Source organism: Dama dama, chromosome 12 (genome assembly GCF_033118175.1).
Source record: "Dama dama isolate Ldn47 chromosome 12, ASM3311817v1, whole genome shotgun sequence".
NCBI lineage: Eukaryota > Metazoa > Chordata > Mammalia > Artiodactyla > Cervidae > Dama > Dama dama.
This window is the reverse complement of record NC_083692.1, coordinates 99825503-99839017: the sequence shown is the minus strand read 5'-3', so window position 1 is coordinate 99839017 and position 13515 is coordinate 99825503. Positions and strand designations below refer to the sequence as shown.

Sequence of the window (13515 nt, the reverse complement as noted above, 5' to 3'; positions counted from 1 at the left end):
TCCCCACAGACTGGGCAGCCCCGGTGTGGGAGCTCACCTCTCAGGTAGCTCCTGACCGTCAACAGGGACACCCACAGTGGGTTTAGCGGTTATCAGTTGATCCTCTGCCTTTTTCTTGCACATCTTCAGTTTTAAGTGGATTTTGCAGTTTCATGTCCATTTTGGTGGTAGTGGTGGTGGCCTGTTGACCTGTAGAGACTGAAAGCGGAGGAATAAGTGGGGAATTGAACAGAGAGTTGAGAGCTCGTGGAGTTTGTAAGGGGAAGCATTTCACAGTAGCTTACAGCCCTAGAGAACTGAATGTGGAAAACCCCAGAGCAGGGCAAGATGGCAAAGTATGAGTCGTGGCATCGATGAGTTCTGGGTCAGACCAGTCATTATGTCATAATTATTGTCAGATGGGGAACTAGCGACCCTCATGAGAGCGTCAGATACGTACCTATATGTACATACTACACACATGCTAATGCAGGCATGTCCATGTGTGCACACACACTCACAGACACGATTTGAAGATGGGAATAAAGACCAGTCACAATCTCATAGATATTCTTCAGGAATGGAGAGGCATGGTTTTCTGCTTTTAGTATGTTCCAGAGAAAGGAGAACCTTTTTCATTCACTGACAGTTACGGTCTGTGAGACACTGTCATGTCTTTGGACCTCCGTCGTCCCTCTTAAAGTGTGATGGGTCATGGATGACGGATGGAAAGGCATAACTTCATGGAGAGAGTATTCTTACGACTCTCAGGGCTCAGCTGTGTTTAGGAAAACGTCCATAGAAATGGGATTTCCACTCGTCCTTCCTCCTGGCCTCTGGAGTCCACTTACTTCCTGTGTGTTGGACCTTGAGCAGACGTTATCAGACGTTTCGGGTTCACATCGCCATTTCTCTGAAAGTCACCTTCTCCCTAACGCCCGCAGTGCGGGTTCCTCAACCTTGTTGCCTCAAGCCTTATTTCTGGAGCACTGAGTGGCACGCAGGAAGTTACTACATAGTGTGATTGAGGTCACGCTGTTGTTCATAGGGGTGGCCCCTGCCACGGTTTCTGCCAGCGTGTTTATCATACTTTGCTGAGTACTTCTGTTTCAGGATTGACTTGGGCTTTTGTAGCATCCTGTCTGTTTCTAAAGGCTTTGTGTTCCTGCCCAGTAGCTTCTGGGTTACACCCTTTGGGAGCCTGGCAGATTTATGGAGAGCAGAGGACATTGGAGGTAGAAGGTAAGAAGTCTTACCCTTGCCCTCCTGCTACCAGCCCTGAAAGTGCAAAACTGGCAAGTACATGTGACTCTTGGCATTACGAAAACCTTGCCAAAAATGAAATTAAAATTCCTCTGCTGGGCAGGAAATTAATCAGGGCTGAATGCAGTAGACAGGGCTCCTTGTTCAGAAGTGGGACTCCTTGTTCTGTCACTGGCTAGTGTTTTATTGTCATGTAAATGAGATTAAATGCACAGTGACTGATGGGGGGTTGAGGAGGAAGGAGACAAGTGAAAAAGATGAACAGGTTCTTTAGGATTTAAACTTGAGATGCAAAAACATTTTTATAGCATCTGCTGCTGCTTAATCCATCAACTGCTGAGCAAGGGAAGCTCCTCGGCTTCCTGATACACAGTGATTTATCCATCCCATCACCCTTCTAGGTCACCCACAGTGAAGCCAGGCTGTGTGCCAGTGCGAGGGCTAAGTCATGACAACACCCAGACCCTGCCTTCCCGGAGTTTATAGTCTGGTAAGAAAGGATACTGGAAGGCACTGTCTGCAAATAGCCAGCCAGATAAGAAATGGCGTCATAGAATCTAGGATTGAAAGTGGCTGAAGCGTATCCTACCAAACTACAGCAAAAAGGAGTGAATTGGTAAAAGAAAAACTGAGCAGCAGTACAGAACGTGGCAAGAAAGCTCTAGAATAGAGGTAGCGGGAACGGACGCACAGTCTCCCCAGGACCCTCAGTCAAGTGAGTTGACCACATGCGACCTTCAATCCGTTCACTCAAGGTTCAGATTTCGAAAAGAAGGTTCAGTTCAGTTGCTCAGTTGTGTCTGTTTCTTTGTAACCTCGTGGACTGCAGCACACCAGACTTCCCTGTCCATCACCAACTCCCAGAGCTTGCTCAATCTCATGTCCATCAAGTTGGTGATCCCATCCAACAATCTCATCCTCTGTCGTCCCCTTCTCCTCCTGCCTTCAATCTTTCCCAGCATCAGGGTCTTTTCCAGTGAGTCAGTTCTTCGCATCAGGTGGCCAAAGTATTGGACTTTCAGCTTCAGCATCAGTCCTTCCAATGAATATTCAGGACTGATTTCCTTTAGGATGGACTGGTTTGATCTCCTTGCAGTCCAAGGGACTCTCAAGAGTCTTCTCCAACACCATAGTTTAAAAGCACCAATTCTTCGGTGCTCAGCTTTCTTTACAGTCCAACTCTCACATCCATACATGACCACTGGAAAAACCATAGCTTTGACTAGATGGAACTTTGTTGGCAAAGTAATGTCTCTGCTTTTTAATATGCTGTCTAGGTTGTTCATAACTTTTCTTCCAAGGAGCAAGCATCTTTTAATTTCATGGCTGCAGTAACCATCTGCAGTGATGTTGGAGCCCACAAAAATAAAGTCTGTCACTGGTTCCATTGTTTCTCCATCTATTTGCCATGAAGCGATGGGACAGGATGCCATGATCTTCGTTTTTTTAATATTGAGTTTTAAGCCAGCTTTTTCACTCTCCTGTCTCAGTTTCATCAAGAAGCTCTTTTGTTCCTCTTCACTTTCTGCCATAAGGGTGGTGTTATCTGCTTATCTGAGGTTATTGATATTTCTCCCGGCAATCTTGATTCCAGCTTGTGCTTCTTCCAGCCCAGCATTTCTCATGATGTACTCTGCATATAAGTCAAAGCAGGGTGACAATATACAGACTTGATGTACTCCTTTCCCAATTTGGAACCAGTCTGTTGTTCAATGTCCAGTTCTAACTGTTGCTTCTTGACCTGCATACAGATTTCTCAGGAGGCAGGTAAGGTGGTCTGGGAATTCCACCTCTTGAAGAATTTTCCACAGTTTCTTGTGATCTACACAGTCAGAGGCTTTGGTGCAGTCAATAAAGCAGAAGTAGATGTTTTTTCTGGAATTCTCTTGCTTTTTCTATGATCGAACGGACATTAGTAATTTGATCTCTGGTTCCTCTGCCTTTTCTAAATCCAGCTTGAACATCTGGAAGTTCACGGTTCACGTATTGTTGAAGCCTGGCTTGGAGAATTTTGAGCATCACTTTGCTAGCGTGTGAGATGAGTGCAATTGTGCAGTAGTCTGAGCATTCTTTGGCATTGCCCTTCTTTGGGACTGGAATGAAAACGGACCTTTTCCAATCCTGTGGCCACTGCTGAGTGTTCCAAATTTGCTGGCATATTGAGTGCAGCTTCTGCCTGCCTTGCGGCTGGAGAGAAGCAGAGGACGTGAATGTGCCACAGAGGCTGTGGACAGCGGCAGAGGGACCTTCACCCGACGAGCAGACGAGAGCTGTGCGCTGTGCTCACTCGCTCGTGTCCGACTCCCTGCGGCCGCCTGGACTGTAGCTCACGAGGCTCCTCTGTCCTTGGGGTTTTCCAAGCAAGAATACTGGCGTGGGTTGCCATTTCCTCTCCCAGGGGATCTTCCTAATGCAGGAATTGAACCTACATCTCTTCTCTCCTGCATTGGCAAATGGGTTCTTTACCACTAGAGCCACCTGGAAATGTAGAGCTAAAAAAGTAGAGACTTGAGTGGCCATCAGGGACTTTGTGAAGTTCAGCTGTTGATGTGTCTTCTGGGCCAACGAGCAGGTATATGTTTATTTGGGGCACACTCCATGTCGAGGTTGTGATGGTTTGAGGCCGTAAGACTTAGACTCTCTTGCTATTAGGTATGTCAATTCATTGGCACTTCTGTCTTGTTCTCTTGATCCCAGTGTGAGCAGTCCCATCTCATGAGAGAGCATGAGGACGTCCAGGAGCGAACCACGCTTCGGTATGAGGAACGCATCACAGAACTGCACAGTGTCATCGCTGAGCTCAATAAGAAGATAGATCGTTTGCAAGGCTCCACCATCAGGTAGTCGGCTCCAAGTCAAGGCTCGCTGTCTGCCCCTCTGGGTGGTAACCTGTGTTTTACACTTGAAGTCACCCTTGTGAATTACGGGCTTCCCTTGTGGCTCAGCTGGTAAAGAATGTGCCTGCAATGAGGGAGACCTGGGTTCAACTCCTGGGTTGGGAAGATTCCCCTGGAGAAGGGAAAGGCTACCCACTCCAGTGTTCTGGCCTGGAGAATCCCATGGACTGTATAGTCCACGGGGTCACAAAGAGTTGGACATGACTGAGCAACTTTCACACTTTCTATGAGTTACAACAGTGTTTTATTTATAACTAACATTTTTACAGTTGATAAGTATTTTGTCTACTCTGTCAACTGTGTGCTTTCGCCTCCATTATTCCATTTTGACTTTGATCTTCATGGTAATCCTGACAGGTAGACAGGGTAGGAGTTGTAATGTTCAGTTGACTGATAAGAAGAAGTTGAGTGAGATGCTTTATTAACAGGTTCTAAATGCAACCCCCTCTATCTCCCTTGGGGATTTTGAGAGATTTATGAATGTTGATTTTAACTATTACATATGCTTTTTTGTTGTTGTTCAGTCATTGCTGCTGCTAAGTCGCTTCAGTCGTGTCTGACTCTGTGCGACCCCATGGACAGCAGCCCACCAGGCTCCCCCGTCCCTGGGATTCTCCAGACACGAACACTGGAGTGGGTTGCCATTTCCTTCTCCAATGCATGAAAGTGAAAAGTGAAAGTGAAGACACTCAGTCGTGTCCAACTCTTAGCGACCCCATGGACTGCAGCCCACCAGGCTCCTCCGTCCATGGGATTCTCCACACAAGAACACTGGATTGGGTTGCCATTTCCTATTCCAATGCATGAAAGTGAAAAGTGAAAGTGAAGTCACTCAGTCGTGTCCGACTCTTAGCAACCCCGTGGACTGCAGCCTACCAGGCTTCTCTGTCCATGGGATTTTCCAGGCAAGAGTACTGGAGTGAGTCGTATCCAACTCTTTGCGACCCCGCGGACTGCAGCACGCCAGGCTTCCCTGTCCTTCACTTTCTCCTGGATTTTGTTCTAACTCTGTGATTCAGTGATACCTTCGAACCATCTCGTCCTCTGTCGCCCCCTTCTCTTCCTGCCCTCAGTCTTCCCCATTAGCAGTCTTTTTCAGTAAGTTGGCTCTTCACATCAGGTGGCCGAAGTATTGGAGCTTCAGCTTAAGCATCAGCTTCAGTTGATGCTTAATTTATATTCAGGATTAATTTCTTTTAGGATTGACTGGTTTGATCTCCGGCTGTCCAAAGGACTCTCAAGAGTCTTCCCCAGCACCACAGTTTGAAAGTATCAATTCTTTGGCGCTCAGCCCTCTTTATGGTCCAACTCTCAACATCTGTACGTGACTATTAGAAACACCATCGCTTTGACAATATGGACCTTTGTCAGCAAAGTGATATCTCTGTTTTTAATACACTGTCTAGGTTTGTCCTAGGAGCAAATGTTTTTCCAAGGAGCAAATCTTTTAATTTCATGTCTGCTGTCATCATCCGCAGTGCAGTGATTCTGAAGCCCAAGAAAATAGCATATGCTTCTAGATAATCTAAAATTTTTTTGAGCTCAGTTGACTTGCCGATGCTGGCATAGTGTCATACAAACTCCTGAGGGACGGGGCAAGATTCGATCCATCACTTGATTGGTGAAAACCCTGGGGCTTAAAAATGTTAAGCAACTACTTCTAAGTTACGCTTAGCAAAGGGGAGAGGTAGAGTTAGAACCCTCAACATTTCTGCCTTTATTCAGTTTTCTTTCATAAAAGTGATGGTTGGGGTTTCTGCCTTACTTGCTCATCAATCAGTTGGCCCCAAAGTCTCCTGCACAAAACACTTAGTTGCTGTGTCTGCCCGTTTTTGAGAAGAGTTTGCTTCAGGTGACTTACTGAGCCAAGGATAAGGACTTCCATCTTCCTGCCCATGCTCAGAGAATAACCTGAGGGAAACAAATGGTTGGCATCTGCTTTTATGGAGAGGAGTGCTTTGTTCTCTGTTTTTACAGGCCACGATGAAGGCAGTTTTAAAGGCAGCTTCTTTAAACTCTGCCTCTAAGTCCTGGGTCAGAAGACATTTTGGAAGTGTTTTGTCCCAGCTCTGAGAGTCACCGTAATGATGGAGCTGCTTGAGGAGGGTACTGGGGGGCCTCTGTTTCAGGGCAAAGTTGTGGAAAAATTTGCTGTTAATTGGAGCCACACAGTACATCTCATATTCCAGTTTAGAACCTCAAAGCCTTTAAATTGTATCCTGGTCTTCAGTGATTGTAGGTTAGAAGAACAGAGAATTTCAGCCCAAAGAAATGATTAAATGATTATAGCAGACTTAAAGGAGGCTGACGGAGTACATTGGCAAATTCATAATTTCCATTAAAAACATGTTGCTCTTTTAAAATCTGGAGAAGATGAAGGCAAATGAGCTTAGTGAGTTGTGAAAAGAAATGCATCACATGTCACCTGGAAAACTCAATTTCACGATGTTTAGATTGAATTTAATGGCCAAACTGTTTCATATTAAAATACCCTTTTATTTAAAGGAAGATTGCATCTGTACAGATGTCGCATTAAATTCTGCCAGTTTTCATTATGTAAATGAGCTAGCTCCTCCTTGAGGAGGGGACTCCCTGCATGGCTGGAAGATGAGCAGACACGTGGGCCAGTAAGACAAGGCTCTTGTTGTCCTCTGAGCTCTAGTGGCTAAGGCACCTCCCTAACCGCCACCACTCAGCTCCAGAGATGCTACAGTCGACCCAGTGCAGAGGTGCCCAACACCTTGGACTCTCTGGTGTATCCAGGGTGTAGAGAATTGTCATGCTAATTTGGTACAGTCCTGGTGCCTTTGAGACTTTCTTGTCACTTCAGTTTAGGCCTGAGTTAGGAATTTATTGGAAGAGCTGAAAAATGATTAATTAGGGAATGGTTTATGATGTATCCACGTGGAAGCCATACTGAATTGCATAAGAGAAAAGATGTAACAGTTTCATAGTTTAAAATATTTATCTCCAGTCACAATCAGAGAACTAGGGACCTTCTATGACTGCCCTGGGAGACTTTCCCACCTTGTATAGCCTCAGAGCTAATGTAGTCAAGAATCAGACACTGCAGGTAGCTGAATTCCCATGTAAGTTGAATTCAGAGCCACATCAGATCTCTTAGGTTAAAGATTAAGCACTGATAGGAAAAGATGGAATGGTGAGAATTTGAATGGAGACATTGGATAGATTCAAATAAATCAAGATACCTAGAGCCTGCAAACTTCACTGAGTTTCCCCTCCTGCAGAAGCAGTCTCCCTCCCTGTCTGATCAAGTTAGTCTTTCTTTGCCTGGAGCCTCTGTAGCAGGCTGAACCCAGGTAGAGGGTACCAGATATAGTCATACCTCACTGCTACTCCATTCTTCTTTATCTTTAGGCCCAAAAGTAGCTAAATTCAATCATGCCCCGGGGGATAAGCAGAAAATCCAACCTTGGAAGATACAAGTAAGATTGTGTTCATTTATAGTCACAGGAACTTGAGAAGAATATGTGTAGGATTAGGACCTAAGTGTCCTAGACCAGGGAAATAAGAATATAGTGTTGGATTGATGATGAGTTATTGATATCACTGTTCCTATTAGAGATTCTGGATTTAGTATGTTAGCTTTAGCAGTTTGATTAAATAAAACTAGATTCATTGTAGGATTACATTAGATGATGTTGAAATGCCAGAACTTCCTAGTGTAACATAGTCCAGAGGCCATGGGGATCAGGAATAACGTCATTAAAATGGGGTTTTTGATGCCACTTCACTACTGGAGTCAGTGTGGGCATGGCTACTGTACTTGTCAACAGGGCTACAGTAGTAATCAAAATTATTTGACCCATAGAGATTTTTGATAATGTAGAATTGATCATGGAGTCTTTAGCTTTGATATAAATGGGCAGCATACTAAAGTTTTACTTGATCTTTGTAATCAAAAAATCTCTGATCTGTCTGGTGAACAAGGACTTGACCTCCCACTGTAATATATGACCTCTTATCCAGTCCCCTTACCAGGCCTCCTTCACAGACCCAGAACTCTTTAAATGAAGATGTTTACAATCCTGTCACAAGTGGGTACAGTCGGTCTTCTTTCTACCCACTTTACAGGGGAGACTGTCCAGTAGGAAAAAGAGATACCCACATTCCGGGCTAATTATTGGCTCTGAGCAGATGTTAGCCCCTGGGATCCAAAAATACCTGTAGTCTCCCAGTCTGGATGAAGATTGATGAAGATACATTAGTCAGCTGAGCCTGCTGTAACAAAATACTGAAGACCGGTGGCTTAAACAATAGGAATTTACTTGCCACAGTTCTGGAATCTGGAAAGTCCAAAGTCAAAGAGCCAACCAATTCATTTCTTCACTGAGTGCTGTCTCCCTGTCCTCCTGAAGGCTTCCTTCTCACTGTGTCCTCACATGGCAGGGAGAGAGGGAAAAGGCAAGCTCTGTTATTTCATAAGGGTACAAGTCCCATCATGAGGGATCCCATCAGATCTAATTATATCTCAAAGGTCCCATCTCCAGATACCATGACTTTGAAGATTAGCACTGCAACATAGAATTGGGGTGGTAGTAACAACGGACAGTAACACATAATTCAGTCCATAGTGGATCAGGTGACAAGTGGCATCATGAATAAATCTCATAGTGGACCTAGTCTACCGTTGTCCCCCATCCGCGTGGTAACATTTTTAAAACCCCTGTACATGTGGTAAATGCTCCCAACTAGCAACAGTACATGGTCCTGTTTTTCTGGCTTCAGGAACCAAGAAGTGGAAATACAAGTGGCTCCTCTCATTCTTACACCTAAAAGCCCACTTTAAAGATTGTTGCTTCCCCTCTTGGTGACTTTGAGCTCTGCTAGTTTTAGAAGTTTCATTCCAAGGGAACAATGTAGTGGCAAACACAGCAGTGATTCCATTGCTGCCACTTAGCCCTTGGGACATCTCATGTCACTGAACCAACAGGCAGTGAAGGGAGTTACTGTACTAGCGGGATCCCAACTCTCCAGGGGAAACTGGACTGTAGCTGTACCATGAGGCGGCAGGACTGTGTCTGGAACTCACGGGATTCCCTGGCATCCCTCCTGGATGCTGTCCAGTGATACAAGTTAGTAAATTAGAGGATCACAGTACAGGTCAGTCCACCTAGGGCCAGACCCCTCAGGAATAAACATTTCTAATTACTGCACTAGGTTAAGAGCTCTAACCACCAAACACCAAGGGAATAGGAATTTCCTAATGGAAGACAAAATTTATTAATTATAGTTTCATAAATAGTTGCAAAAAGGATGACTCGACTGCATAATTTCTTGCTTGTTTATGTATAGATGCAGTTTCCTTTTTCCTTTCTTGTTTTCTCCCACTATATAAGGTGAGTTGGTATTGGTAAAACATAGCATTTAATAGTTAGGCTACATGATTCCTGGGTGAATTTGCTGTTAAACTAGAAGAGGAAAGCTCACCCAGCAATGGATATAAATGGGACTTTGGGTCTCCCATTCTGATAAGAAGGGGAGTACATTTATTAACACGGTCGAACTAGGGATAGTTACAGAAGCTTGACGGTATTGTTATAGCCATTTGGAAATGTATATGTGTAAGAGGATGCGTTTGGTTGTCAAGGAGCCCAAGACAGTAGGTTACGGTGCATGTTGCCCGGTGCCTGGTTTCATTCCCACGCCTTCTCTCTAGTCCCCCCCCCCAATCAAAGACCACTGACCCTGGGGACTGCCTCCCAAACCCCCTTACCTCTGGCAGGCAGAGAGAAGGTGGGGCCGTCGCGGTGGCGGCCGACATACCGCCTTTGGTGAGCGTGGAGGCTCTGCGCTGACCGGCCTGAGCCCAAGCGGTGGGCAGGAGTGGGGCAGCAGCAGTCTCTCCATCGCAGCTCTGACGCAAGGCTGACAGAGGGTGCCCTCCACCCTCCCTTCTCTTCTCTGGTCCTTCCAATAGTTCTGTAAGCACAAAACTGCCTAAATTAAGTCCTGCTTGAAACATCCAAAAGTGTATGTTTTCCTAACTGAACCCTGCCTAATGCATCCTAAATCTCATCTGCTTGGAATAAACAGTTGGTATTTATGGCCTTCTAAAAATCCTTACTCATGAATATCTTAAACAAATTGGATCACATAGCACACACTCTTTTGTAATAGGTGCTTTTTCACTTAACTGTATGTTCTGAGTGGCTTTGTTTTAATGCTCATCTGAGTTGGGGGAATTATATAATGAGATGGGTAAAATAGAAAAATATGTCAGTAGCTCACTTTGCATCTGGGGGAGGGGAAAAAAAAGATGTCTAAGCAGATTGTTTCCCAAGGAGATTATTTTCTTTTCCCAAAAGCTGCTCTTATAACATCAACCTTCCACTGCCAACTCTGAGTAGTCCATGATTTCTGCTTCATTTCCCATTTGCTTGTTAGCCCACAGCTGTCTGGCTTCTGACCCCAGTGGTTTGCCAAAATTCCTCTTGCTATGAACTGAATTGTGCCACACACCGCCCCCCTCCAGTTCGTGTGATGAAACCCTCGATGTGATAGTGTTTGGAGGTGGGATTTAGTTGAGTCAAGGTCACGAAGTTGGGGGTCACATGATAGGATTAGTGAGCCCCGAGAGCTCGCTTGCTCTCCTGCTCTTGGCCTGCCATGTGAGGGTGCAGGGGGAAGGCAGCCATCTGCAGGCCAGGAAGAGAGCCCTCACTGGGAACCAGCCATGCTGGCACCTCAATTTTGGACCACCAACCGAAGTCTAAAACTATGAAAAAACAGATTTCTGTCATTTAAGCTTGTCTATGGTACTTTGTTACAGCAGCATAAGCTAAGAGACTTTTTTGAAAATCACCAGTGATTTCTTAACAATTCGGTGACCTTTTTCTTGTTACTGGCCGTTTTCTACAGCGTTTAGCCCTAAATCCTGCTTCCCTGCTGGTGTACCTTCCCTTCTCGAACCTCCCTGGCCCTGTAGGTCCTGGACCTCCTCCTCCTCCCCTAACACCACCCTCAGCTTTGGCCCTTACCCTGGGTTCTCCCCCATACTTTCTACCAGTGGCTGCACCCCTAAAGCGCCGGCCCCTCCTCTTTGTATCACTCCCACATTGGCGTTTCACCCTTCTGCTGCTTCGTCTGCACAGTGCCCCTCAATTGGTGACTGAGCAGGTACCCAGGGCCTCTCTACTCTCACACTGTCCGGTCTCTGAGGCCTCGTGCCCGCCCTGTGCGCCTGGCCTTGCTCCTGGTCTTCAGGCCCACGCTTCGCCTGTGTGGTTTGGCCTGTGTCCCTCTCCATGTGGCTGCATCTCAGACACAGTGTAAGCAAAACCTGTTCGTCTCCCGGCAAAACTTGTTGTTCTGATTAGCTTGTGGCCTAAAGAATAAAATATGATGAAATAAAAATAAAACCTAGAAAGATAAGGTAGGTTTTTCTCTCTCCCTATTTTCTTATACGGTATACATTCTACCCTTGTTCACTATTTGAAGTTTTTGAATACGGATCCTTTATCAGATCTTGTTTAAAACTGGTACTCATGGGTGACAAGGATGAATTATCATATACATAAGAGAGCATTTCAGAGTCCCATTTGTTCAGTTATTCACCATAAGTTTCCTAGCTGAGTCTGAACTTCCTCTGTGTTGTATGGGAAAATAAGTATTTACTCATCATTTATTCACTGCTGTAGATCCTTTAAGAGAACTGAAAAGAATACCTTGTATCTAAAACATCTTTGTTCTTTAAAGAAATGATGGCTGTTTCAGGGCAATTCTGCCTTTAAATGCAGAGACCAAGTGTGTTCCGAAAGAAAAACCACAAAGTGTCAGGTAGGCTGAGTGGGCTGGCCACAGCTGACTGACATGTGGCATGTCCTTCTGGGCCTTGTTCACCAGTCACTCCAGTCCAGGGACAGGGCATGAATGTGCACCCCAAAGTAAGATAGGTACAGGGATCACTTCTGAAGTAACATTTTTATCAAATGCTGAGGACTCCACAGGACTTCAGCTTGAGGTCTGGAAAGCATGGTTAAGAGTTAAACTTTCATTGACTTTTTCCAATTAGATCATTTCACCCCTAGCTAACAATGAGAAAGAATCTTTAAAAAAAAGTCTTTTCCAGGGGGGTTCAGGATGGCGAACACATGTACACCTGTGGCGGATTCATGTCAGTGTATGGCAAAACCAACACAATAGTTTAAAGTAATTATCCTCCAAAAAATAAATAAATAAATTGGTTAATTAATTTAAAAAAATCTTTTCCTTAGGTCATCATATTATTGTTCTGTTTGTAGTAAATTTAGGCATTAGGCTGTGTTGCTAACTGGTTGGATAATCTTAGGCAAGTTGCTTAGCCTCTAGGAGTGTCAGTGGTCTTATCTAAAAACAAAGGTATTGATCCTGGCTCAGGTGATCGCCAGGACCCCTGCCAGTCTGCCATTCTGTGACTTTTCTGCCTCTGTATACAGTCTAACGCCTGCCTCCTCAGGAGTGTTTTGTTGTTGCTGCTGCTCCCTGTTATTGAGCTAGCAGCAAACCTTAATCACTGCAACTCTAAACTGAGTGACTTGGTATCACTTCACAAATGCTTCTAAGTGAATGAAATAGTGCACCATTAGAATCCTGAGATGACCCTTTATGTGCCAAAGAGAAACACCTGGTAACTTTCTAATTCCATAGTTACGAAAAAGCAGAGACATCACTTTGCCGACCGAGATTCATATAGTCCGAGCTATGGTTTTTCCAGTAGTCATGTGTGGATGTGAGAGTTGGACCATAAAGAAAGCTGAGAGCCAAAGAATTGATGCTTTCAATTTGTGGTATTGGAGAAAACTTTTGAGAGTCACTTGGACAACAAGGAGATCAAGCCAGTCAATTCTAAAGGAAATCAACCCTGAATATTTATCAGAAGAACTGATGCTGAAACTACAATACTTTGGTCACCTGATGCAAAGAGCCAACTCATTGGAAAAGACCCTTATGCTGGGGGAAATTGAAGGCAGGAGGAGAAGGGGGCAACAGAGGATGAGATGATTGGATGGCATCACCGAGTCAGTGGACATGAGCTTGAGTAAACTCCGGGAGATAGTCGAGAACAAGGAAGCCTGGCGTGCTGCAGTCCATGGGGTTGCAAAGAGTCAGACACCATCAAGTGACTGAACAACAACAGTTAAGAAACTACCACAATAGCATACTGTTAGCAACATTTATCAGTTTATCAAAGCCTCTGTTTTTTTAACTTAATTTGACTACTTCTTGGACCTTTTCATATGTTCTTCCTTTTCATCTTCAGCTTTAGCAGTTAGTGTTCTTCAGATCAGGCATCTTTCCCCCAAAGAAATAAGATAAATCACTTACCCAGAGTTAGTGTATACACCATGGAAGGAAGCAAACAATGAAGTCACGT

General features: G+C 44.8%; 1 protein-coding gene across 3 annotated transcripts in view; it reads left to right on the top strand.

Moving 5' to 3' along the window:
- Nucleotides 1-13515, top strand: part of MCC (MCC regulator of WNT signaling pathway) — a 300929-nt gene that overhangs the window by 187545 nt on the left and 99869 nt on the right. For 2 of the 3 annotated variants that reach the window (XM_061158216.1, XM_061158218.1), the window contains exon 3: nt 3940-4082. The exons of the other annotated variant lie outside the window; for it this stretch is intronic. In XM_061158216.1, coding sequence (XP_061014199.1) covers nt 3940-4082 — 143 coding nt within the window. The remainder of the gene's footprint in view (nt 1-3939; nt 4083-13515) is intronic. 3 annotated transcript variants of the gene reach the window in all.